Genomic DNA, 27,376 nt, shown 5'->3' on the forward strand with positions numbered 1-27,376 from the left:
AGCTAAAATTGTTAAAATTGTTAAAGCTAGGTGGAAAAGGGGGAGGGGAAATTTTGTAATTTAATGCTGAATAAGTGAGTGGTTATCAAAGGTCAAGAGACTTGTCCAAGTTAAATCAGCTGGTAGGTAGAAGGACATGATTCATACAAGGAAGGATGAGTATACAGGCCTTTTCCTAAACCTCTGCAAGAGGAGCTGAGAAATTTCTATTCAGAAGTCACAGGAGACTGTCTACAGAGCACCATGTAGTCAGACATGGTAGCAGTCCTGTAGACTGTGTTTATTTTAAAGTATTTATCTTCTTTTTAAACATTTCAGAAAATAATATATAATTTGTGTGTATATATATATATGTATACATATGTGTATACATATATATATATATACACATATATATGTGTATATATATATATATTATGATAGTACATAAAAGGAGGTGTTTAAAGAAATTATATGTTTTTGCAGAAGGAGATAGAAGTTCTATGTTAAACTACATACATTATGTTTTAATCTATGTCAAATATCATAATTTTTGTCTTTTAAACCATTTAATTATACATCAAATTATTAATAAAATTTGTTATAAAATTATACTGGTAAAATCATGTTATGTGTGGGGAGAAGGTAACAAACAGGGCTTTTCAGCTGCTGGCCTTTGGGCTATCAAGTATAACTGATAAAGAACATCAGGGAGGTCAAAACAGATGTTGAGCAGCTTAATTCATACACTGAATATGTATTTATTAAGCATATACTTGATGCCAATGTAAGCCGGACCCATTCCATCAAAAAGGGAGGTGAACATGGGCTTATCTGGTAGCAGCTCTAGAACTTTGTCATAGTAAACCTAAGTGAAAGAACTTTGAAACCATTTCCCTTTTTAATAATTGGTAGCCAAGTAGCCAAGGAATTGAAGAATTGACATTCACTGAGATTCTATGACATTCACACAAAAGGGTTCTAATTATTTGGCAGGAATTTACAGCCACTAAATTCACTTCTAGTTGTATGTATAATGTCTGGAGAGACTTTGAAGAGCATGCAATCTCATCACAGATTTTTACAATAAAAATTTCCCCCTTAGTACTGACAAAGAAGCCAACCTAGTCAAAGTTAAGATCATGTCTCATGATTTTCAGAGAAGACAGTGATGATTGTTTAAAAAATACCCATGTACTGAATTTCTACAAACTATCCAGGCCACTGATGTAGAATAAGATATTTATGCTCTCTTCTTGAGGTGAGAATCAGTTAATCTACTGCTAAAGCCCAACACACTGTGGTTTACAATGTACATTTCCCCAAATACTAATTCTAATCCATTAATGATAGTAGGGCTTTTTTACTTGGTTTATTGCTAAAACTTTCCAGCAAGTATTCTCATTCCTGTATCACCAACTCTAAAAGTATTATCGTTGAAAGGACAGAGAGAGGTAATCTAACCAATTCCATTGGCTACACAAAACTTCCTTTTGCAGTAATCAGTCAGTGGTCACCCAGCCTCTTCTTGACTATCCACAGAGAGGGGTGTTTTTACTCTTTAAGTAGTTTTTCCTTATAGAGCATTTTAGCATCTTGTCATATTAATTTTTGCCTCTGCCATCTAAGACCCATAAAATAAGCTTATGACTTCTTTATTTGACAATGTTTCCAACTCCTTTCATATGAAGCCACTCAAACCCTTTTGTCCAGGGAAAATGTCTTAGCTGCATGGATTGTACTTGTCTTTCAAAAACAAACATTTGCTGAAGACTTGGAGAGTGAACTGAGCATGCATCATCCATTACCTGGATCCTTCCTCATTTAGAATCTAATAGCAAAGAGAAAGACTTCAGAAACTAGTTTTCCCAATATTTTGAGTTTTTAAGCTTCAAATGTATAAGGATAATACACCAAATAACTAAATACATTCACCTAGATTGACCAGTCATTAATATCATGCCAACTTTTGATTTTTATTTCTTTATATTTTGAAGTAAATTTTGTGAGTCCCCTACTAGAATTTAGAATAAATAAATTAGGATGAAAAAGAGTAGAACACAATAGCACATACCTCAAAGTAAAATGGCATAGAGCATTTCAGCCTGTTCCTCTTGTAGCCAGATATGAACTGTTTTATAAAACTCTTGTATCAGGTGTGTGTATATGTGTGTGTGTGTGTGGGTGTGGGTGTGTTATAACATATGGGTTTTTGGTTTTGTTTTTGTTGTTGCTGCTTTATAAGAGCTTTATAGTTATACATAGTAGTTGGGTTCATCCTGACAAACTCATAAATGTATGGAATTCAATTTTGGTTCATGGTTTTCCGTATTCCCTCCCCCTTTGTGGTGACCATTTTTAAAACTTTGAAAGCCACTTTAGAAGAATCATTACAATCTTACCAAGAAAGATAGATTGGTATTGTGAATGTGCTGCCACTAATCGATCTTTCTCAGTAAGATTGTAATGATTCTTCTAATAGAACCAACCTAGAGGCCCTTCAGTAGAGGAATAGATTTTTTTAAATGTGGTATATATACATGATGGAATATTACTCAGCAATAAAATAGAGTGATATCATGACATTTGCAAGTAAATGGATGGAGCTGGAGAACATAATGCTAAGTGAAGTTAGCCAAAAAACAAATGCCTAATGTCTTCTCTGATATAAGGAGGCTGATCCATAGTGAGGTTGGGAGGGGAAGCATGGGAAGATTAGATGAATTCTAGATAGGGCAAAGAGATGAGAGGGGAAAGGAAGGAAATGGGGGTAAAAAAGATGGTGGAATGAGATGGATATCATACCCTAAGTAAACATATGAAGACACAAACAGTGTGAATATACTTTGTATACAACTAGAGATATGAAAAATTGTGATCTATATGTATAATATGAATTGTAATGCATTCTGCTGTCATATATAACAAATTTGAATAAAAAAATTTAAAAAGGGGAAAGCACTTGAGTCAGGGAATTCGACTAAAGAGCTAGTATAAAGTCCAGGTGAGAACAAGGAAATCAACTAAGAAAAGAGCAATGAGGATGAAGAAATTGACCAAGACTCTAGAGAAAGGGAAAATTTAAAGGCCCTTTGATGTGGAGGAAAGCACAAGGGAAGAACATGGTGGTCTCAGATCTCTTGCTTGGATAACTGAGTGACGGTTGATCACCAGGGAAGGGAATAAATTAAAATGAGGAGCAGATTTGAAGATAAAAATATTAAGTTTAGTTTTGAATTGGTTTAATTTGATGATCCCATCATACATCCAAATGGATTTTGACATTAGATAAATGACTGTGGGTGCCAGGAAAAGAGTTTTATCCGCAGGCATAGTTCAGGGAGTCAGAACTAGATTATATTACTTGGTGCAAGTGAAGACTAAGAAGATAAAAGTTCAAGTATAGTTAATTGAGGAAAAAGAATCAGCAGGCATTAGGGTTGCTATTAGAAGAAAAAGAACAGGAAATAGTGGCTTTAAGACGAAAAGAAAGAGAAAAATAGGTTTCCTGGATGAAAATAATTGCCATGATTGAACGTCAAAAGAAACAAAACAAGAGAGGACAGAAAAGCATTTCTGGCTTCACAATTAAGCAGTGATTGGCAACATTTTAGGGTAACTTTAGGTAAGTAAAGAAACCAAAACACAAGTTTTAGCAAAGGAGGCAAATAGTATGCTACATACACACACACACACACACACACACACACACACACACCTGTCATCCCTAGCCCAGGAGAAATCAACTCTGATCCCAGAGTAGTTCAAATGAAAACCAATATATAATACTAGAGTCATTAAATTAGGTTACTGATGAAATTGGTTCTCTTTAAGTCACTGAGATATGGTTAGATGTTAATTTATAGGTAAGGAAATTCTAATGTTTTTTCAGGGTTTGTGCGGATTTTCTAACCTCTTCAGTGACAGGATGATGCCCTGGGTAAGAGTGTGGAATTGAGAAGCAAATTGCTGGTCTTCGATAGTCTACATCAGTACACTAGTTATACTTCCTTAAACCAACTACTAATATCCTCAACTTCTCAGTATCTTTATCTGTACAATGGAATTATTTGATAATTATGCTTATAGAAAGCTAATTTAAGAAATTTAATTTTATTAAATTTCTCAGTGTATAAAATAGCTGCAATACTCCAGTACCAATAACTTAGCATTCCTCATAACAGCACCAGAGAGAAGAAACTGAGTTTTGAGGATGAAATAACATTTTATATATATATCACTGTGTTCGTGCAGTGATATGCTTCAAATATACAAGATATATAAAATATGAAAATAAAACCACAAAAGGATGTATTTCATAGTTACTCAGCTAGTTTCCACGAAACTGCAAATGTCAGTTATTCCCCAACTTCAACACGTCGCAATAGTGGATGATTCAACTGAGCAATAACTGATCCCAGGGGAGTGGCCTTCAAGCCACAGATCTCTATTTTATTAAATTTCTCAGTGTATAAAATAGCTAGAATACTCCAGTACCAATAACTTAGCATTCCTCATAACAGCACCAGAGAGAAGAAACTGAGTGACAAGTCTGAGGTAAGAAATGTTTTCAGTATCATTGTAAACTAAGATTATCTATATCTTCCATAGATATATATACACATATATACAGATATATAGATATATTTCTAAAAGCTGTTAAATTATTGAAACTATCATGTAATGGTTGCTTAAATTTGTAAACTTAGTAATTAGACAAAAATTTTTTGAGTATTTGCTTGCAAAACTTTTTTAAAATTGCATTCTGCTACAGTAGATTCATATTTTAGAGTGACCATAAATGAATCTTTGCAGGAGTGGGTGCTAATGTTTGGCGGCAGGGCAGGGTGGAGATTGAGGTTTACAGAGCCTCAAGGTCATCGTTTAAAATTTTATGGACTTCAAGTCAGCAAAGAAGAATACACACTCCTACGGATTATGTATGAACAATTACTGATTTATTTGTAACTTCCTGTTTTATCTTTAAAATGTATACAATATTTGTACTCCATTCTATTTTTATTTCAACATAATTTTCCTCCTAAGACTGGCATGCAATTGATGCCTCAGGACAATGGATCTGATTTATACAGAGCATCATTCATTCTCTTGCACACAGCAATATACTGCTGTGGCTTGAGAAGTAGAAAAACACAAGGAGCTTGCTGATAATTATGCTATGTCCTGACCAAAAGACACAATCTGAAAATGTCTGTGCTGTTGTTTATTTGCTTAACATGGTTTTGAATAGTTCTTGAATTCAATTAAAAATCATTATATTGTAATGGACCCTCTTGAATTCTGTTTTCTCCAAAACTATTTCTTCTAATCTGCCTCTTCCCTCTTCTGTGTGCTCTCAATGTTTTGTAATTTCTGTGTATAACATACATGACACTTTTCTGTACATTTTAAAAGTATTTATATGTCTTTTCTTCTAGTTTCCTGTTAAAGAAATCATGCTTTATCATATAGCCTTGATAGTGCCTAGCACTTTGCACATAGAAAATAGGATATGTGTGTGGATGTATCTGTGAGAGTGTGTGTGTGTGATTTTTACTGTTAATTTTCTATTTTACTGTTAATTTTCAATATGCCTATAGAAAGCTAAATTTAGAAAGAATTTTAAAGTCTTACTTTGTAAAAATACTTACATAATGATATTTTTAATTCTACTTAAGATTTTGATTTCTATAATCAAAAAAGAATTCAAAACTTTGCTACTTTTTCTTTTATATTTTATCCTTCTTTCTCATATATATATGTGTGTGTGTATATATGTGCACACACCTATATATGAAATATTGAGAAATAATGAAATCTTCCTAGAATCTCCATTAATCATCTCAAAGCCACCCCAAAATAATGAGAATGACATGAGAAATGAACATTTTCTCAATGTAAAATATTAGTTTCTATATTCTTTGGAAAATTTTATAATATACTGACCAATAACTGTATTAAATAATGTCTACAAAACAGAGAATTTTTCAAATACTCTATATACCCAAGTCTAGAATAATGTATCATAATCGTTTATGAATAAATGCTTTGTAAATAAATAAATGACCAACTTCAGGAGCATCTCTAGGCAACCCCCTTTCCACTTTTATTGCCTTCCCCAAACCTCCTATATATTCTCCTCCTATATGTTCTACTACATACACACCAAAGCAGAGCATCAGTCACTAATGATAACATCCCACAAAGAAAAGTGCCCATTATATTCCAAAACAAGTAATATACAAATATTTATTGTATTAGTGACAAAAATTTTAAAATAAAATATGTTTTATCTTTTAATGTTTATTACATGATGTAATTATTAAAGTATAATTATTAAAGTTTTATTTACCTCAGTTTTCTCAAATGCTTATTAATGCTATAACTGATGCATTATAATAATGTGTGCAATAGAATAAGAATTCTAAATGAAAATGAAAATAGAGAAAAGTGCTTTGCCCTTTAGGCAAAGATAGTTCCTTTTATAAAAAAAATTTTTGTAGTTATTGATGAACACACAATACCTTTATCTTACTTATTTACTTTTATGTGGTGGTGAGGATCAAACCCAGTGCCTCACATGTGCTAGGCAAGCACTCTACGACTGAGTTACCACCCCATCCCAAGGGAAAGATACTTCTGAACAGCATTGATTTAAGAGCATTGCCTAAAATTGATACAAATTATTCTGTCACCTAAATTAATTTCATGGACATTATTTTATATAAAATGTTGTTTTCAACTTCCTAGGATAACTAAATAACTGCTTACCCCCACCATAAAGCTTTTTGAGTAAACAAAAGCATTATTTCATTCCAGAAATTTTGTTAAGCAATTACAGAGAAGTATTATTCTTAAATAATGTTTTTAATTTTTAAAAGAATTAATGTAATGTAATTGTCAAACTGCAAAGAGTATTCAATTTTATCTAAAAAAATTATTCGTCTGTACTAGATCTGTATCTTATGCATTTGTGTTAACATTTAATATTTTTTCTGACCTCCAAGATATTTCTGAATAAGATGAAAGCTCTCATTCTCATTCTCATCACCGCCATCGTGGCAATAGCTGTTGGTGTCCCGGTAAATATCACTTCTGCATTCTAGAATATTTATGTACTTTTTATTCTAATTCATGAATTAGTTGTTTTTTTCTCCATATAATGTACTATACTTTATAAAGACATATAAAATGTACACATTTATCATTGTATTACAGAAAACATTATCAATCATATACTATTCAGTGCATAACTCAATAAAATCTTCATAAAGTGGTAAATTTGAGCTATTTAAAATATGTATTAACATTTTAGTTTTCACAATATTTTCTGAACAAAAAAATTCTAAGTTTTGTTTTGTTTTTTGTTTTTTTTTTTTTTTTTTTTTTTGGTAAATGGACTTTATATAACAGTACTAGTACAAACTCAAATTATTTCTCTCTTAAGTAGGTGTAAAGTCTTGTGTGTGTGTTTTCATCAGCATGAGTTGAATTAATTTCACTGTTTGAATTTTAGGTTCCTCAAGACCAGGAACGAGAAAAACGAAGTGTAAGTCAATTTTCCTCTTCTTTACCTATAGGCTTTCTGTGTGAAATAGTTATAACTTTAGCTAAAGGTATTCATATATTCAAACCTCCAAAACTTTACTGAGATTCTTAAATACTTTTGGGTATTAGCACTAGACAGAGGTTTAGACACTTCAGGGATTTTATCTCTGCTTTTGCAAGGAGAAATGTCTTCACATCCCATTCACCAGTGATATCCATATTGAAACATCACTCACTCTGTGATGAGCTGGTTTGTATTTTACTCAAATTATCTACCCTAATAAAGACATATGACTGGGGCTGGGATTGTGGCTCAGTGGTAGAGCGCCCCCTTAGCATGGGCGGGACCCGGGTTCAATCCTCAGCACCATATAAAAATAAAGGCATTGTGTTGTGTCCATCTACACCTAAAATATATATATTTTTTTTTTAAAAAAAAAAGACAAATGACTGTCCATGCTTCCCCTCTGCTTTAGTTCTACAATGCTCATTCCAGAAAAGGGTTTAAAAAATTAAAATGAGAATTAGTACATATGGATGTGTTGTCAGCTTTCTGTTACTATAGCAAATACCTGAGATAAATTGACTTAAAAAGAGGAAATATTTATTTTGGCTCAAGGTTTTGGAGCTTTCAATCCATGACAGATAGGTCTCATTGCTTTGAGCCTATAGGTGGCACAATACATTGGGATGAGACATGTGACAAAGAAAGCCTGTTCACTTTATGGGGACCAAGTACCGAAGAGAGCAAGGAAGAGACTGGCACAGACTCCTTCAAGAGCCACTCCCCAATTACCTAAAGCCTTCCACTAGGTTCCACCTCTTAAAAGTTTCTACCAACTTCTAACAGCATCAAGTTGAGGACTAAACCTCTAACATGGGGCCTTTGAGGACCCTTCAAATCTCACCTGCAGCAGTGGACCAACTTTGGTGATCCTACTAGTGGCAAACTCACTGAAAGATTGTTTTAGTCTAAACAGTTTAAAAAAAATGTTTAATAGAATTTGAAGAGAGTCTTATTTGGAGACTTGTTTAAATTTGTGGAAATCCTGTTACCTAAAAAGCATGTTTTTAAGGTAAAAATTATCAACAAAGTGTTAAGAATACAGAAATTGGTATGGATATGGACAGATATGGAGAGAGGGGTGGGGGCAAAGAAGTGAAACACAGAAAGAGAGATCATTTTTAATACGTTTTGGGTAAAAATCTAGTATGATATGAAGACAAAGAGAGAAAAAGTAAGGCATGTCAATACCTTCTCATCTTGACCTTAGAGATGTAAAAGAGATTATAAAAAGAGTTTATTTGAAATATAAAGATGTAGAAACATGGTTATCTCAATAATTTTCTAAAATAACGCAAATTAATCAAATCCCTATTCATAGTACAAATAGAAGAGGTAAATGATCTTTAGACATTTTAAATTATTTTTTTAAGAATGAAGACCCACATGCTAAAGAGCCATTCTATTTCTTCTCTTTGAAAGAGTAAAACAAGCCTTTTTCTTTCTTTCAACAGGTCAGTGATAGCGATGAATTATCTGTGCAGTTTTATGAGCCCCCTTATGAATATCCATTTGGCACATATCCTTCATTCCCAAATCAAGCATATCCATGGCCTAGATATTGTTTATTTCCTGTCCCGATACCTCTGTCTGACCCTCTGTCTACCCCTCCTCCTAATAGAAATTAAATGAGAGAAAAGTCTTCACAGTGCAACTTAAGATGAAATAAGTGGTAAGTATGCATATCACAAACATTTCGCTATTGTCGTTATTTGTTGTTTATGGATAACAATACATTATTCCATGAAAAAAAAATGATACAAGAGTGCCAGTAAGTCCCATTAAGTTCCCATTCTTTCAATGTTTTCTTCTGGTAGGAATTGTTGGCATTCCCTTTCAGAGGTCCATGTGTCTCCATGATCTAAACGGCATACCAGTTTAAATTCCTCATTCACTGTGATGTAATAGAAACAAGCCCTTTCTTAATTAAATATCTTTAATTTTTTTAACATTTTCTATGATGATCAACAACTGTATACCTTGAACTGAATCAGAGGGGTAAAAAAAGAAAAACTCTAATCCGGTATAGATCATAATAGATGCATTCATGATCTACCTTAGAATTGTCTGGGTAGACAGTGTTTCTCATTCCTTAGAAAATTATGTATCTTTTCTAATACTAAAACCCTAGTCCTATCCTTTGAGTGTGGCATTATAATAAAATCCTAAAGGCTGAGTGTTGCATCTGTAACAGAAGACCATCATTTCAGCCTACCAAAAACAAAGCAGATGGCCTGTCAAATACTGGATGAATTGAGAGAGCTGAACTTTACTGTACTGAAGTTTACATTAGAACCCATAGGAAGGACTGTTTTAGGAAACAACTTTCAGCTGATACATGCTATTAAAAGTTCTGACTTTTTTTCCTGCATATACTCATTCTTCTTGATCAGAAAGCTCCCTGGTTTTCTGAACTACCTATACTTTCAGGCCACTATTTGTAATTAAAATGCAAAAAGCTTACAAGTCCCCTAGAAAATAACCCACTGGGATTAATAAGCATATGTTTGTCATTTATTACAGGTACTGTAAAATGGAATATGAGCCACTTCCTTGAAGAATCTATATTCCTGTTATAACAGAAAAATAAATGTAATGTAGTAGCACATAATATTCTCTGGTCAGTGGTTTTCTTTAGTTAACATAAAAGAGAAGATCCTGGCTTCTTAATTTCTAAATGTGTATTAAAAACATAAACTATAAAATTTAACAGATTTAAATAAATATATCTTGATCACTTGACTAAAATCAATCAGCCCTGGAAATAGTCTAAATGAAAGTCTATTTAGCACCTTATGTTTGATAGTTGCACTGTATTGACATGAGCCTGAGGTTTATTGAATTTAATTCAAAAACATTTGAATAATTAGGTCTGTACTCTACGTGGTGTATTAAGCCTGATCTGTTCGTAAAGGATATTATAAACGAAGAAGAACTATCTTTAACTTCAAGAAACAGATAATGGACAAGATCCTTAAAATAGCATTTATATCATGCTTACGGGTTGCAAAGTGCTTTGTTAAGTTATATCACCAAATCTTCACGTAAGCTCTTTAAAGAAATAGTATTTAATTTATGAGAAAATTGAAGACCATGGTAGCCCTATGGATCTATATGGTATGGTCAGAGACATAGCATATAGCAGGAAAAAAATGCAAAACCAGGTCTATCCAACTGCCATGCCTTAGTTTCAGCAGCACTCTGATGAATTCTGATTCTAGCACTCTGAGATGGCAATTTCAAACTACTAGTTAGGTATTTTTTCCCTTTTTATGGGGAGGGGAAAAAAGTTGAACTTTATTTCTAATGTTTTGCAATTGCCCTAGAAGGGTTTTCCCCCTGCAATATAGACCTGTTTCCTCTGCATGGCAATCAAGGTGTTCACCATACTAACCTTGAGCTTATTTTCAAACTCCTCTGCCTTCATTCCAGATCCTCTTCTGTCCCCAGTACAGACATGCCAGGACATTATCATCCCTATGACCCATAGGGACATAGTTATGGCCCACATAGTTATGCCTCTGCTTATGGTGCTTTCTCCTGGTGAAGGGCCCATTCCTCTGTTGACTATTGAGATCCAAGTTTTTTTTTTTTGGTGCTGGAGATCAAACCCAGGACCCTGCACATGCTAGGCAGGCACTTTACCACTGACCTACACCCCAGCCCTCAAAGTTACCTTTCACCACTCAATCAAATGTTATCTTCTCTGACAAACTCTCTTATCTCTCCAAATAGAATCACCTCATTTTGACCTTCTCCCCTGGTATTTTATCTGGTATTTTTTTTTCTACTCTTTGTGAATCTTACTTATCTTTAAATAAAATAATTAATTTACATTTTTGTATCCTTTGTAAGTTTCTGGAATATTACAACAATATAACTATTGCCCAATAGTTGGCACTACTCCCTAGTACTTAGCAAAGTTAAAGGTATTCAGTGAATGTTTGATGGAATATTAATAAATCTTCAAATCTCTAATTTTCAAAAAAGAAAGTTTTTCATATCTCTGACATATATCAACACATAAGTGAGTAAAAGTTTCCTTATTTCAAGGAAAGTATCTTAAAATTAATATTCAAATGTTTACAATTCTATTCTACACAATTATAACATTGGCACCACCAATTGGGTAATTTTATGGCTACACATACTTGGCTGTAGAAATTGTAAGACACATAAAATATCAAGTCATGAATAAAATTCTTTGTCCCAAGACAATACAAGCATTATAATAATACGTATGCATATGTCTTAACATTTTTGTCAACTCTGAGAAAACCAGGCTCAGATGTTTTCAGTTTGACAAGTATTTATCTTCTTCCATGCAGATAAATACACATAGCAAACTTTTGTGAACTTTACAGAGGAATAATGTTCCTGGTCATGAGTTCCCACAAATCTCATGATGAACCCTTGAAAAGTAAAACCCTGAACAAGGAAAAGATAGCACGTGATGATGAAAATAAACTGTCCTGCAGTAATGGCAAAAGTCACCCAGCAATATTCTACTTGCATAATAAGCCTTTGTTTGTGTTACAATGGCTGCCTTTGACTCCATGAGTTAATTATCAGGAAATTTGACAATTCTCTTTGAACAAAGGTTACCGTTTTCCACCACAAGATTAAATTGTTCGCAGGTGAGACCTTTAGCATCAAGGATGGAAATTCTGCCATCATTCCTGCATAAACTGGCTAAAAACCAAGGCTAGTCTAATAAGCCACGAGGCATGACTTAGTAGGAAAACCACTGTCTCTCTTCGTCATTTTCAGGAGTTTACAGGTTCATCAAATATTTGAATAATGATTCCTTGACGCTAAAGTCAGTGATCCCAGTTAAAATTATGAAAGAGACAGCAAGAGGACCAAACAGTCCTCGACATAATACAGTACATTAATTTTATAGGGTTTGTTTTCCAGCCTTTCAGCTAATGGGTTAAAAGTTTTTTACTGGATGACCAGAGAAAGGCAGGCTAGAGAAAATAAAACCGAGAGCCCAGAGATGTGGGCAATCAGAGCCCTCTGGGGCCCAAAACGAATGCTGACTACTCTGAACCATGGGAGGACCAACTTTGCAAGCAATTTGTTCTCTTCCCTGTTTTTTTTTTTCCTTAAAAATCTTTGCTGAATATCTTTAAGTTGCAGATTAGACTTTTTATTTTTATCTCATCTCATATTATGTCACTCTAACTTTCTTGGAAAGAAAAGAACCTTGTCGTTTACTTTTAACTACTGGATTTGTGAAGCAAATATACTCTATTAAAATTAACCAGCTATTCCTTCAGTGAATTGGGGCCACATCTTTCATGTTTCAGACATCTTTGATTATTGTATTGGTAAGATAATTTCCCAATAAAGCTGCCAATCAAACCTCCATTTTCTTTTATAATTCAATGTTGGCTAATGGGTATAGGCCCACTAAAGCACTGTTTCCCAAAATATGCTTTTTGGAATACTGCTCTCACAGATGGCTCCCAAATATTCATCCTCAAAGTATTTCTTTTGAAGAGTTTTGGTCTACATAAATATAGTAACATTTTGGAAAAATACCTTAAAGAGTCATTTAAGTTTCCCAAACTAAATGACCATAGAATAATTCCCACATCATCTAAAACAGTTGATAAAATTAGTGTATCCCTGAACTAAATTATTTTATAATGTTTCTACAGAGATACTAGGTATCATTTCATGTAGAGTTTTTATATTAATAATTGAAAGAGGCCTTCATGGGAAAAGAAAAATATAGTTATACTGTTTGGTTAGTACCCTGAAGGAAGAACCCACATGTCCTCCATATCATCTTTCATATTCATTAAAAAACTGAATAGTCACTCCCAGAGTAGCTACAGACAACATAACAGACCACCAGAGATACCAAAAATCCATCTATGCTCAAAACTCTTATATAAAAGTGATATAGTATTTGCATATAACCTATGCACACCCTTCCATATACATTAAAGCATCGCAAGATTACTGATATCTTATACAATATAAATACTATGTAAACAGTTGTCACACTATAATTTTTACAGAATAATGATAGGGGGAAAGTCTGCACATGTTCAGAACAGCCAGGCATCACAGGCCTAATTTGCAGTAAATGAAGGAGATGGTGAGATGCTCTAATAACAAGAACTGGAGAGGGACTGAGAATCTGTGCAACCCCTTCACATTGACTCAGTGTAGTGCTAAGAAGTAGGCAAGTTCAAGTTTTGCTCTTTGAAACTTTCTGAAGTCTTTTTTCCCAGGTATTTTTATTTGAAGCTTGGTTGAGTCCACAAATGCTGAACTAGAAAATACAAAGGGTCTCTTAAATTGGTTTTGTGTCAGTCATCGTGCTAAAATCTGAAGATTTGGACAAAAAGATTTATTTTTCCCCTTTAATAGTATGACAATCTAACAGGGATATGTATATAATTTCATGTATATAATTTGTATATATGTATATAAAATGTATATAATTTCAGTAAGTGTAATAAGTGTTCCAATAAATTATTTGCAATGTAATTTCAAAAGATAAAGAAAAGGCGGCAGAGGGGAAACTAGCTCTGCCTACCTAAATTAGAAAATTATGCTCAGATGATTTTGAACTGAACTTTATTGACAGGTTGACAAGCAATATATATTTACTTAATAAATAAACTCTGTATTCAATAAATTGTTTGTTTTAGGGTGCTGAGTACTGAATCCAGGGTCCCAGGCATGCTAGAAAAGTGCTCAACCACTTAGCTACACCTCCAGCCATCAATATTTATTTTTAATGACTTTTAACTTCATTGGACAAAGTTTTTAAAAAGAGTTGAAGTTGGGAATAAAATACTTTAGACACTATTTCTAATAAATGGATAAAGTTCTCTTAACCTTAGAAATAGTCTCCATTATGAGAAGCAAAAGGGAAGGAATTCAATCTCTTTCTTTTCCTTGGTAAGTTCTAACATTTCTATTAATTTTTCATACAGATATAGAGATCAAATACCACCTGATGAGTAATTTCAGCTACTAACTATATCCAGAGGTGGTATTTCTCTAGAATTCTATGTTAATTCAGTCATGACCAGGCCAAGTTGAAACTTCTGGCCAAATATAGTGGGTCAAACAAGACAGCTGGAGGCAACTAACAGCAATTAGAACAGGGTGAAGAGCAAGGCATTGACATAATTGTCCTGTTCTCCATTCAGCTTAAGACAGTTTCTAGATCCCCTTCATAATGCAAGACTTTAGTTTGGAAATGAAATAAGAGCAGAGGGGCACACTGAATTCTAGTTGAAGTCACTTTGGATGGGAGTTCAGCTGAAGTTCAGCTTCCCCAACAGCCAAGGGAAGATCAGTTCTAATGCTCTCAGAGAAAAATTGATTCCAGAAAACTTCATCTCTTAACCACAAACACTAGTACATCTATAAAGTAAATTAGAATTCCTGGGGAAATAGCTAAAATGCCTGCCCCCAGTAGAAGCTCTTTTTTATCGGCTTCTAGCTTCATCCAGAAAAAAGAACTGATTCAAAAACGTTCATCTTGCACAAAAACTATACAGGTAATTGTTAACTATGTAGCTTTTCAGGGACATTTCCCCCCCCCCCAAAATTCTGACTCAACAGTGTGGGCTAAGGCAGGAATTTGTTCAAACAATATTTTAGTGTCCAGTATGCACCACACATATTGTAATGGTTTGGAAAACTTAGTTTCTATTATAAGAAGAAAGAAAACTAAGTAAATATATATTAGCAAAAAGTTCATATTGCGATATGAAGAAAATAAAAGATAAAATAAGGGAATGCCAAAGGAGAAGTGACTATTTTAAGAGTGCCAAAGAAAGCTACTCTAAAAAGGAAAGATTTTACCTGAAACCTAAATAATGAAAAGGACATTAATGAGAAGAACTAGTGCAAGAACATTCCAGGAACCGAGTAGAAATAGGAAGTTCCTGGTTCAGGAAAGAGTTTGGCACATTCAAGGAAAAGAAAGGTCATCAAAGCTGGCAAATAGTGAAAGAAAAAAGCAGCTCAAGATTAGGTAAGAAGGATCAAGATAAAATCACAAAGAAATTTATAGTCCCTGGTAAGGAGTTTGGAATATATTCCAAGTCCCATAGGAAGGCATTGAAATATTTTAAGCAAAAAAAAAAATCGTATCATATATATGTTCAAAAAAGAAAATTTTTATAAATGTGTGAAGAATTATTGTAAAGTGATTAAGAGTAAAAATAGACCAAAAAGGGAAGTACTGGGTTGATCCAGGTGTGAGACACCAGTGGTTGGAACTAGGGAAATAAAAAGGCAAGATTAGAAAACAGTGGCAAATTCATGGTTTATAAGGCTTATAACTCTTCTAATGGTTTATTGGGGGAAAGAGACAAAAGTCTAGTCAAGGGATTTTCTTCTGAGCCATTAGAAATATCGTAGCACTATTAAGAAAGCAGAAAAGAAACTAGTAGAAGACTAGTTTAGGAATGGAATGTGTTTGGAAATTAAAGATTTTATTTTGTTCATGATAAGTTCAGAGTATCTATTTTACATACCAATGGAGATGTTAAAGTAGCTGTTAGAGACCTGGACCTGAAGTTCTTTTGAAGTAGACGGCAAGCTGATGGTATTTAAGTCAATAGGAATGGATTAAGTCACAGAACAAATAATGAAGATTAAGGAAGAAAAAAGTAGAGGGATGATGGACTTAGAAAGAATCCTTGAAAGTTTTCCCAACTCAGAGTCTGAGAAAAATAAAATGAACTAAAAGAGGAGTTAAGAGCCACTAGTGATTTGTGAAGGAGACTTTGTAAGCAATGAAGACTAACCACCATGCCAAAAGCTGCTAGAAGATTGAAAGGAGGATATAAGCCTTAACTCTAAAGTGGGCTACATGAAGATCTTCATTGACTTGGCTGTCAATTTTGATTGATGTTGGAGGAATGAAAGACCTATTGGAATGAATATAGGGCAGAGTTAAGACAGTTTTCAGACCATCTTGGATAATGTATATGTAAATTGAATTTTTTTCTTGTTTATCCCTTGCCTTTTATTTGTGTCTTTATAATGGCTCCATAAGTCCTGGGATCCTAAAAATTACTAACGCCTGAAGTTATGAATGCACTGATGCTAAAGTCATAATGATATGCATAGATCCAGAAGCCATCTATGTCTTCTTCCAGCCTCAAAACAGTCACCTCTGTAAGTGTTCAGGAGAAAGCACTATCTCTTTAAATGTTCTCTGCAAGCAGAGATTGTGGCCATTATATTCCCCAAAACATCTTATTTACAATTAGAACTGTATATTGTGTATATTGCTGATTTAAGGGAATCAGCTACAGAAGAGCAAAATTTTGATATTCTATTTTGCTATATTGCTCACAACATTTTTAGAGACTTACACTATTTTTCCATGACTCACATATAGCAAAGATTTCTGAAGTATATGGATTTCTATGAGTTTCTGCCAATGTTCTGATGACTTACTAATTAAACATAGAAAACTATATTAGTTATTTATATTGCAACTACTGCTTCAAACATCTCACTTTAAGAACACAATAGAGTGTTGAGATCATCCTGGTACTGAGGTGGCAGAGAAATAAAATCAAACAAAAAAATAAAACTACATGGATATGAATATCTTCAAAGAAGGGAAAATAGATTATACATCACTAGTTATCAGGATTATAAACACTAATTATCAGGACCTAAACAAAAAGGAAGCCCTGCTAGTTCTCTTCCCATAATCCAAAGAGTTTGGGGGAGCAGGCTTTGCATCCTAAAAGGAATATGTCACAAGACCAAGACTGGTGATTTTTTTTTTCAAAAATCCTTAGTATTGGAGTCTTGTTCTGGGAGATGTAAAAGCTGGGAGTTCTTATCCTTTTTAAAATTTTCTTTATAAAACACTAGAACATTTGGGTAGCTCCATTTTGGAGTTTGCTTAGTTCATCTCAAAACTCAAGCTTTGTTCACTCAAAACTTTATTTAGTGCTTGTGGATTACCTTAGATCAAAATGTACAAAGAATATCTAATGTCATTAATATTCATGTAAATATTTGACAATGAACATTGCAAGAACAGGGATGTTTGCTTGCTTTTCTAACTTATCCCTTATGCCTCAAACATTACTTGAAATAATATATGTTTTGCAAAGTTTTGCAAAGACCCTACAAAAGCCAGATTGGTGTTGGAGGTGGATGGCTAATCCTGCTTTAGAAATGCTTTTTCTCTTAGTTGTGGGGGAAGGATTCCTACATTTCCAGCTGTTCTTGAAATGAATACATGTTTCTACTAAAGCAGCATTATTACAGTTTTAATATCTTTGGAACTTGGAAATTTGATAATTAAACACTCAGCTTAAAATTATTCCTAACTTAATCACTGAGAAATCACATATAGAATAGAATACCTTTACAATTTGGGAACTGATCATACTAAGTCTTCCAACTCTCACTTGACCGGGAAAACAGGGTAACTAAACAGCTGAGATGATGGCTGGTCTTGCTACTTTCACAGTATGTTTAGTGATTTCAAAACTTTGCCATCTCTCCCCAAAGGGCGAAAAACAACTTTCTGAGAAACAGAAAGTCTCAACTTACTCTGAATAAGCTGAAAAAGTATTATAGGATTCAGAACAATGTTCTCAATTTTCTAAGCCAGAATCAGTTCCAAGAAATAGAGAGGAACCCAGAAATATCTACAATGATGATAATATTTCTTATTTATATTCTGGCAGTTCTACATCAATTCCTATAAACACCTCAGTCTGCTAATGTCTTCACAGCCAAAGTAAAATCATAGCTAAAATTACTTCCAGAAAAAAGAAAATACTCTTTCCTAAATTTTTATGAAGACTACTTGTTTAGCTACATTTTACCAAACCATTCAACCTATCAGCAGCTTTATGATCTGTACTACAAATCAGAAGAAGTTTTCCAAGAAATTGAACAATTATCCCCAATTCAATAAGTTAATATTGTACATCCTAAATGGTTCACATACATTACTGAAATTTAAATGTAAAAAAAATTTATTATAAGAGCTTAACCAATTAGGATGTATTAAATGCTTATATCATAATCATACTGAAGAATAGATATCATAGTTCAAATGCAAATGACTCTCCCACTTTGTATTAAGACTTCATATACAGATTTAATTTGTAAAAATTGTACTCTTTGGCATGAAAGAGACAGTTTTCTCATTTTTAAAAAACAATAGTAATAATTCTGAAAGGAAAAATACAAACCATAGCCCATACTAAAAGTAGGGTCACTTGAAATTCAGTTTCTTTGACTTAAAAAAGAAAAAAGAAATTAAAATATGAAAGTATGTGGCTAGCTGTTTTTCGTTTTAACAATAGCTTTAAATTTAATTAGGCAAGATTAGTTAATAATACAATTAGTACTTTAAACAATCCTATATTTTATAAAGGATAAGATTATTTAATAAGATATGAATAGTCTTTTTTTTTTAAGCTTTGTGACTGACAACTCTATTTCCCCCTCTGCGTTTCATTAGCTAAGATTGACCTAAAGATGACCCTGCTGTCGTCAGATCTTCCCATTTTGTCATCATCTCATTGGGTAGAAAGTAGGAGGGAAATAGAATGGACTCAAGGTACTAATACCCTATAATTAGTCTTCGGTTATTTATCTTGGGCTTCTCTACAACCAAGAAGCCAAGGAAGACCTTACTGCCAAGCAAGACCTGACAGAAACAAGCAAAGGTAATTGTTCTAAACAGCTCAGAGTGATTCTCCACAGTAGTTAGTTGGGTCATCACCGAGTTATTTTTGAATGACATTCTCTTCCTTTTAGTCTTTATTGCTATGTTTGAATGTGTCCAAGCATTACTTCAACATTAATTTCTAACATAAACCCTCGTTTTTTTAATGGTGTTATGATTAAATTAATTTTAACTTTACTTTGGCTCAAGGTTTGATACTGGCTAAATTAGAGAAGACATCATGAATTCTAAATAAGAACATGCTTGAGACAATAAACCTATTGCTACAAACAGAGAGTCAAGTCAGGAAGATGGACCTCTGATAATAATCCTCATTGATCCACTAATTACCTTTGAATTTTGTTTCTACCCAAAGTCATAATTTTGTTATAGTATAATTATGTTTTAAAGTTATGTGTTTCATGTGCTCATGGAAGTTGAATAATTCTATAATTCCACAAACTATATCTTCTTTCCAAGTGATGAGGGCAAGTTCAAGTACTTGCTGGTTCAAGTACCTAAAATGTAAAGCATATTATCTCTGATTTCTATTTATGCTAAAAAGGGAGGAACTATTATCATTTTATAGAATGTTCTCTTTTGTATGTGTGGTATTTTATGTGAATTGAGAAGTCGTCTATGATTTATGAGAGAAAGATTATTTTTTAGTCAAGAATTTTCAAAGGCAAATAGAATCTGATCCGATTCCTTTTCTTTACCTGGGGCTTTAATTCTGTGACTTTTCTAAGGCTCACTTTGCAGTGACTCAAGTTTATTTAAGTATGGCAATAACAATAGTTGCAGCAAATGTACTTAATATTTACTTCACAAATATAATGTGAACCTAAAAGTTTAGATGTGACATTACTGTCTAAAATACAATTTATTAAAATTAAGAAGCAAATGTGACACTGTATCCTTTAAATTTTTTTTATTTGTTCTAATTAATTATACATGAATACAGAATGCATTTTTACATATCATACATAAATGGAGTGTAACTTCTCGTTATTTTGTCCACGATGTAGAATTATACAAGTCCTGTAATCATATACACACATAGGGTAATAAGGTCTGATTCATTCCACTGTCCTTCCCACCCTCATACTCCCTTCCCTCCCTTCCCTCTCCTGTCTCTAATCCTAATTACCTCTATTCTTTCCTAGCTCTCCCCCCTTATCGTGAATAAGTTTCAGCATATCAGAAAAAAATACAGGCCCTTGGTTCTTTGGGATTGGCTTATTTCACTTAGCATGATATTCTCCGCCTCTACCCATTTGCCAGTCAATGCCATAATTTCATTCTTCTTTAAGGCTGAGTAATATTCAGTTATATATATATAACTGAATATTATAGATATATATATCACATTTTGTTTACCCATTTATCTGTTGAAGGGCACCCAGGTTGGTTTCATAGTTTTGCTATTGTGAAATGAGCTGCTGTAAACATTGATGTGGATGCATCATTATAGTTTAGTATGCTGCTTTTAAGTCCTTTGAGTATAACTGGATCCTCTTTTATTTAAAATAAATAAATAAATAAGCTATTTTGTTTCCTTAAACATTTCAGTCAGTCACTGAAGTTGTCCTATCTATACTTATTAAAACAGTGAAATTAATCATATCACTTAGGTTTACTAGAGAAGTAGATTTAGATTATGATGAGTGCATTTTCACATCTTCCCACTCCTCTTCCATCCTATGTACTTTATGTACATTGATCATAGATCACCAAATTTTAAAAATCACTAAGATCAAACTCTTATGTTACAGGTAAGTAATGCAAAGTCTGGGAAAGGGAAATGAATTGACTGTGGTTACACAAGTAGGGATGAGACCTGGACTAGAATTCAGTCCTCTGAAGGAGTGTATAGTCTTATTAGTGTCTAGTCCAAAAACAAATGTTTTCCATTATTTACTAAGTAGTGCCTCATGCTTTAACCAGCGTTTAAGATCTCTACTTTTTCTGCTCTAAACTTTCTTCCCAACGTTGTCTTTCCCTTATCCTAACACTTCAATCAAAATGTCCATGGATATTTTCAAGGATTTCTCCTTTACCTGAAGTGTGTTCTTCCCCATTAAACTCCCCATAGGCAAGTTCCATCTATATGTCATCTGCACAAAGACTTTGCTGCTTCTCTCAACTGAAACTTTCTGTCAGGAGAAACTGTCTTTGTGGCATTTTATGTGTCAGCTCTCATCCCTAAAGAGAATGTTATTTTTTAGCAACATTGATATCAGTTTCACCTTGATAATCTCAATATTCGGCAGAGGACTTCATTCTTATTAGTTCTCAGAATATACTAAATGAACAGATGACTGAACTTGTAATAATGCTTTTATTAATATTATCAAAATTAAATTCAAAATTTTTTCCTCTAAGTTTAGAGTTTCTAATACTCTTAATAAAATAGAATTTCCACTTTGGCTAAATCTACCTACAAAATCAGGCTCTTTTTTCCTTAAAGCAAAGCAAAGCAAGCATTATATCAAATCATTTCTAAATTGTTATTAATAGATATTTTTAATATTTTATTTTTTAGGTGCAACAATGAAAGCTTTACTTCTGATTGTGAATGTTGTGGCACTAACCCTGCCTCTCTTGGTGAGTTAATTTAATTTAACCAAGAATATTTTATTTAAGGGTTAAATTTCTAAATACACTTATACCCCATAGAATAAAATACCTCCATGCTAGATATTTTAATATTTATTTCTATCATAAAAGTAATGTTCTAGATACCCATTTAGTTACCATAGTTTAAAAATCCCACTTAATCATGTATAAAAAAAGGCTTTCAAATTTTTATGCTATAAAAATATATATTCTGGGAAAATAATACTGAAAATATTTTAAAATTATAAAATGCTCTAAAGACAATTTATAAAGAACAAATACAGAAATAGAGTCATATATCTTCAATTGTTCTAATTAAATTCCCACTTCTCCCAGACTCCATTCTCCTTAGGTACTAAATCCTTAAATATCAGAGGTTTGGCTAAGCTTCTTTACTGAGACCTTGACACTCTGTCTCTAGCATTCAAATCATTATCTTGAGTTATACTCCACTCATGATGTCAACTAGCAGGCTCCTTCCCAAGGACACAGGACCATAAACAGTTCTAAGGTTGGCCAATGCCATTTTGAACTGCATGATATGTTTAACAGTAGGCAAAAAAATGGTTCTGCTTCTCTTTTGATATTTTAAAATTGTTTTTATTGTTGCTTTGGCTATTGCTCTGTTTTATTTTCATGTTCATTCAGGAATTTCAAACACTATATTTGCCACCAGCAAGAACAAAGAAGGAAGCATAGCTAATATTATAGCTGCTCAGTTAAGATTGTAAAAATTTTGGAGTTCTTCCTTCATTTATTACTAAATTTAGGCTTGCTTTAAGTTAAGCTCTTTTAAATAAATTTGTTATGTAAATTCTTTTTTTTTAATACTAAAGAATGAACCCAGAGGCACTTAAATACTGAGCAGATTCTCAGCTCTTTTTATTTTTATGTTTTTATTCTTTATTTTATTTTTTGGCACCATGGATTGAACTCAGGGGCCCACAGCCTCTGAGTCACATCCTCATCCCTATTTTGTGTTTTGTTTTGTTTTGTTTTTTGTTTTTGTTTTTTCTTAAGAGACAGAGTCTCACTGAGTTGCTTAGCCCATCGCTATTGCTGAGGCTGGCTTGCAACCCTCCTGTCTCAGCCTCCCAAACCTCTGGGATTACAGGCATGCACCACTGCACCTGGCTTTATTTTTTCATTTCTAGACAGGGCCTTACTAAGTTGCTTAAGGCCTGGCTTAGTTGCTGAGTTTGGCCTTGACCTTACAATCCTCCAGTCTCAGCTTCCCAAATTGCAGGTGTGCACCACCATGACCAGCTGTTATATAAACTCTTTTAGTTGTGTGTGGGGAGTGTTCCAGGGATTGAACTCATGGGCACTTGATCACTGAGTCACATCCCCAACCCTCTTTTATATTTTATTTAGAGAGAGGGTTTCACTGAGTTAGCACCTCACTTTTGCTGAGGCTGGCTCTGAACTCTCAATCCTCCTGCCTCAGCCTCCAGCGCCACTGAGATTACAGGCATGTGCCATGGCCTGGCTCTGTTATGCAAATTCTTGGAGTCAAAACTACTCTTAAAATTTTTGAATTACTGTGACTTTCACATTTCTTATTATTCCTTTAAATTATGTTTTATAGCTACTTGCATATTAAAAATTTAGGTAATAGGAGTATTCCCTAAATTTCTCCTTTGAATAATAGGAGTTAAAGTTCCAATCATAAAATGAGCCACAATTAACTGCTCTTCGCAGCTTCTCAAGCTATTAGAGCCTACTTTGTGCAAACTGTCCTTTGCATTTCAGAAAGGCTTCAAGCCCTTGGCGCATGCATAAATAATTCAAAAGGAAAATTAAACTTTGTAGATTTTCCATTAAATAAATTTGTTAATTTATTTAAGTTGAGTTATACTCCACTTATGTGCTAAATTAACCCTTCCTCAAAAATAAAAATACTGACATCATACACATTGTGTCTTCAATAAAAAAATATTTTTAAACTAAAACAGAGAATAAGAACAAATAATAATTTTAAAAACTGCCGTGCTTTTTTATTCAATTTCTCATTATTTATTTTTCTGTAACTCCTCAGGCTGCAGACGTACAAGACCAGGAAAAAACAGCAGTAAGTTTATCTTAATTATTTCTGTTAGACACATGAGCTCCAAAATACATTATTCTTCAAAGTTTGATATTCAAATGCTGTCTAAAAACTACATAAGCATTTGATCTCAACAAATAATCTAATGATCTTTTTTTTTAAAAAAAAAAAAAAAACCCTATCACTGCACTTCAGTAAAAGATAATACAAATCCACCTCAGACTTGTTCATCTGAAACTCTTGCTCTTGGTTCCATTACATAGCCCAAATCATGTATTTTTGTCTTTCTTGTGTATGCAGCCACAAGAGAAAACACTCTCAACATTTCACATTGAGAGGACATAGAAACAAAGTAAAACTTAATATCTCTCCTGTCTACATTTTAAGACTTGGGGGAAAGATCTCTCTGTTACCTGCCCTTGAATACTTATATACTTGTATTTGTTTTCCTTTTGTTTCCCAAATATATTTGAATTAATATATTCAAATTTGTTTCCTTTTATGAGAAATATTTGCTTTGCTGTATTGTTTTCTATTCATATAGAAATACAAATTTTTATGTATGCATATAATTTAATGTTCAATTAAAAATTGAAAATTCCTTAGCTCATCTTTTGTGGAGAAAATTAAACTTAAAGAAAAAAAGAATCCAAAGTTTAAATCCAGAAATCCTCCCACATTTTACTATTTTGCTATAATTAGTTTAGAGAAAATAAAGCTTACCATCTCTCAGGCTAAGCTCTAGATAAATAAAATTTGAGCAATTACAAATATGTGGTACAAATATGTACATTAGTGTATATGTGTGTTATCTGTGTTTGTGCATGATATGTCCAAGTTCCCTGTGAGAATTTTCAAGGTGTTGTACTCATAATATCCAGTATTTACTAAGTAATTTCCATATGTATCAAATCTGGGGCAATGTGGTTTGTATTGAGAATTATCTCATCTACTTTGTTTGAAACAAGTATTACTTTTAAATTATTGAAAATAAGATTTTATAATATATAAAATATTGAATTAAAAGGAAGGTGTATATATCCATATCATGTAAAATAATATGATGTTGAATTCCATACTTCAAATGTTGTATCAATATCAAATGATATTATTTCAAAAAATGCTCTACATTCTTCTATAATCATACTTTTCTACATATTTTATTCTTTTTTCAGTGCAACAAAAAAATTGAAAGGTTGTTTAATGAGAAGATAGTCTCATATGTCCCAATTCATTATGTGTTGAATAGGAATCCTCATTTTGAACCTAATTACTATCAACGTACACCAGTTGCATCAATTAATAATCCATATATGATTCATCCATACTCTACAAAAGCATTTGTACATATGTCACATGCCCAGGTTCCCCAATGGCATCTCATGTCAACTATCCCCCATCCTACCATGGTACAACCTCACCCATATCTACACCCATCATTTATGGCAATTCCCCCAAAGAAAATTCAGGATAAAACCACTATCACTGCCAATGATGTTAAAAATACCATTGAGCCTACACCAGTTCCTACTGATGAACCAGCAGTGAGCACCACAGTCATTCCTGCAGCTTTCTCAGAGTTTGTCAACACCCCTGAAACTACCACAGTGCCAGTGACTTCACCAGTTGTATAAAAGAAACAAAATAGAAGATAATATAGGTAAGTGAACAAAATATAAAATGAACAATCCAAACAAGAAGCATGGAACTATCAATACAATTGTAAAATCTAAAATTGTGAGAATGGATAAATTAAGTATGTTATGGGAGCAGGCAAAATAGGATAATTGTAATTTTATTTGGAGGACCTATATCACTATAGCACATCAATTAATAGATTCTGTTCCAACAAAATATAATCACACCTTATAAAATTAAGAATTTGGGAATTTTATTCTCAAATGCTTTTTCTGCCAACTGGAACACTCTTAGAATGTATTAGTTTTATTTCATCACTATTCACAGACAGCTATGACAGTGAGTAAAATACTATATATACTCTGATTTTTTATCTCAAAATTGAATTTTCTCAGATCAAGTTATTTAGAATATGAGTTTTAATTTTTTAATTCGATAACAATGCTCTTGTACTCTAATTTTGAGTATGAATAGATTGAAAGGAAATTATATATTTCCCAAGCACTCTTTATTTCAGATATTATTCCAGGAAGGTTCCATGAAATTAGGAATCACAAATTTCTTCTAAAATAAAATAGGGAATAATTACAATTCTTAGCTTCAAAAACACATAGCTACTAAAAGAATACTTTCATGATATCAAATGTAATATAAAAAGTTACTGCTTATTATTTGGATTGATGAATAAAAATAGAGTCTAAAATAGCTGAAAATTTTTAGGAAGTTATATTAATGAAAAGAAAATTTTATCCAAAGAATTAAATAATTTGGAAATAAAGGTACAAAAGTTTAGAGATTTGCAACAAAGTTTTTCAGTCCATTAAACTGTTTACATGTTTTATACCACACAATGGTCTGTGGTCTGATGGTACTAGCATAAGCCAGAAAAGGCTACTTCTTCAAAAACAACATGAAAATAAATTAATATTTAGTTAATATTTTATTCATCAAACATTATTATTACATAATTAATGTTTTTAATGGAATAATCTTTATTCAATAGTACGTTTCTTCAAAACTCGGGAATCTAGATTCCTGAATTAAAACCACTGTCTACCACTTATAAAGAATCATGTAAAGGACAGTTGTCTATGTAGATAAAGTAAGTAAAGTCCTATTGCCAATTTTAAATATTTAAATTAAAACACTTAATTTGATAAACACTGATACAGTCACAAAAGAAAAATAATGGAAGTTAAATAAAAGTTTACATATGAGAACTGTTAACATACTGTGAACTAATTTTAAACCATCCTTTTTGTAGGTCTTGCTGAAACCGAATGAATACTTCAAACTCTTCTTTAGCCATTTGTCTTCCTTCATTCAAGATAAAATGTGATTTAGATCCTTTTTCTTCTCCCCTTACTTTTTACATTCATGCCATGTTTAATTTTTTTTCGATTCTTGCACAATAAAGTCAATTGAATGCAATTACATGTTTTTACTTTAGAGGAGTTGTGGAGATGCTTCCGGGATCTTTGAAACCTTGACATTCCAAGGCAAATTCAGAATGCATTTGAGTACAGTTTACCCAAGGGCAGAGATCACAGTTTCATCAAGTTCTTAACGTGGTCCATGATCTAATACTGATTTAGAACTGTTCCTCTAGAACGGCACTGAACATTTAAACTAACTGGTACCAGAAAAGAACTAAGCCATGGTATTCCAATCTAGAGAGGACCACAAAGTGACTTTTAGGAACCTTACATTTAAGTGCCCAAATATAAGTCTAGAGCATTCATTCTAAGAGCAAATTTTGGACAAAGGCAAATTACAGATGAACACA

The 27,376-nt window shown here is 32.9% G+C and overlaps 2 protein-coding genes and 1 long non-coding RNA gene across 13 annotated transcripts in view; 2 read left to right on the forward strand and 1 right to left on the reverse strand.

The window, feature by feature from the left end:
• The window catches only part of LOC110598920 (uncharacterized), a 379,394-nt gene that overhangs the window by 89,714 nt on the left and 262,304 nt on the right, over positions 1-27,376 (reverse strand). The window lies entirely within an intron of this gene.
• Positions 4,382-10,202, forward strand: Fdcsp (follicular dendritic cell secreted protein). Its single transcript, XM_078021379.1, has 5 exons — positions 4,382-4,536; positions 6,987-7,061; positions 7,496-7,528; positions 9,046-9,263; positions 10,115-10,202. Exons 2-4 carry the CDS (start codon positions 7,002-7,004, stop codon positions 9,217-9,219), a joined length of 267 nt encoding a protein of 88 aa, XP_077877505.1. The 5' UTR covers positions 4,382-4,536; positions 6,987-7,001; the 3' UTR covers positions 9,220-9,263; positions 10,115-10,202.
• Csn3 (casein kappa) lies at positions 21,840-25,732 on the forward strand. Its single transcript, XM_078020722.1, has 3 exons — positions 21,840-21,893; positions 23,944-23,976; positions 25,107-25,732. The coding sequence occupies exons 1-3, from the start codon at positions 21,840-21,842 to the stop codon at positions 25,584-25,586; spliced, it is 567 nt and encodes a 188-aa protein (XP_077876848.1). The 3' UTR covers positions 25,587-25,732.

Source organism: Ictidomys tridecemlineatus, chromosome 9, assembly GCF_052094955.1.
Source record: "Ictidomys tridecemlineatus isolate mIctTri1 chromosome 9, mIctTri1.hap1, whole genome shotgun sequence".
Classification (NCBI taxonomy): domain Eukaryota; kingdom Metazoa; phylum Chordata; class Mammalia; order Rodentia; family Sciuridae; genus Ictidomys; species Ictidomys tridecemlineatus.

Excerpts from the sequence above, each read along its gene's own strand:
- Fdcsp (XM_078021379.1), top strand. The coding sequence starts at position 7,002 with ATGAAAGCTCTCATTCTCATTCTCATCACCGCCATCGTGGCAATAGCT. Across the intron at positions 7,062-7,495 it reads CAATAGCTGTTGGTGTCCCG|GTTCCTCAAGACCAGGAACG; the intron begins GTAAATATCACT and ends TTTGAATTTTAG. Across the intron at positions 7,529-9,045 it reads AGGAACGAGAAAAACGAAGT|GTCAGTGATAGCGATGAATT; the intron begins GTAAGTCAATTT and ends TTCTTTCAACAG.
- Csn3 (XM_078020722.1), top strand. The coding sequence starts at position 21,840 with ATGAAAGCTTTACTTCTGATTGTGAATGTTGTGGCACTAACCCTGCCT. Across the intron at positions 21,894-23,943 it reads CACTAACCCTGCCTCTCTTG|GCTGCAGACGTACAAGACCA; the intron begins GTGAGTTAATTT and ends GTAACTCCTCAG. Across the intron at positions 23,977-25,106 it reads AAGACCAGGAAAAAACAGCA|CATATTTTATTCTTTTTTCA; the intron begins GTAAGTTTATCT and ends CATACTTTTCTA.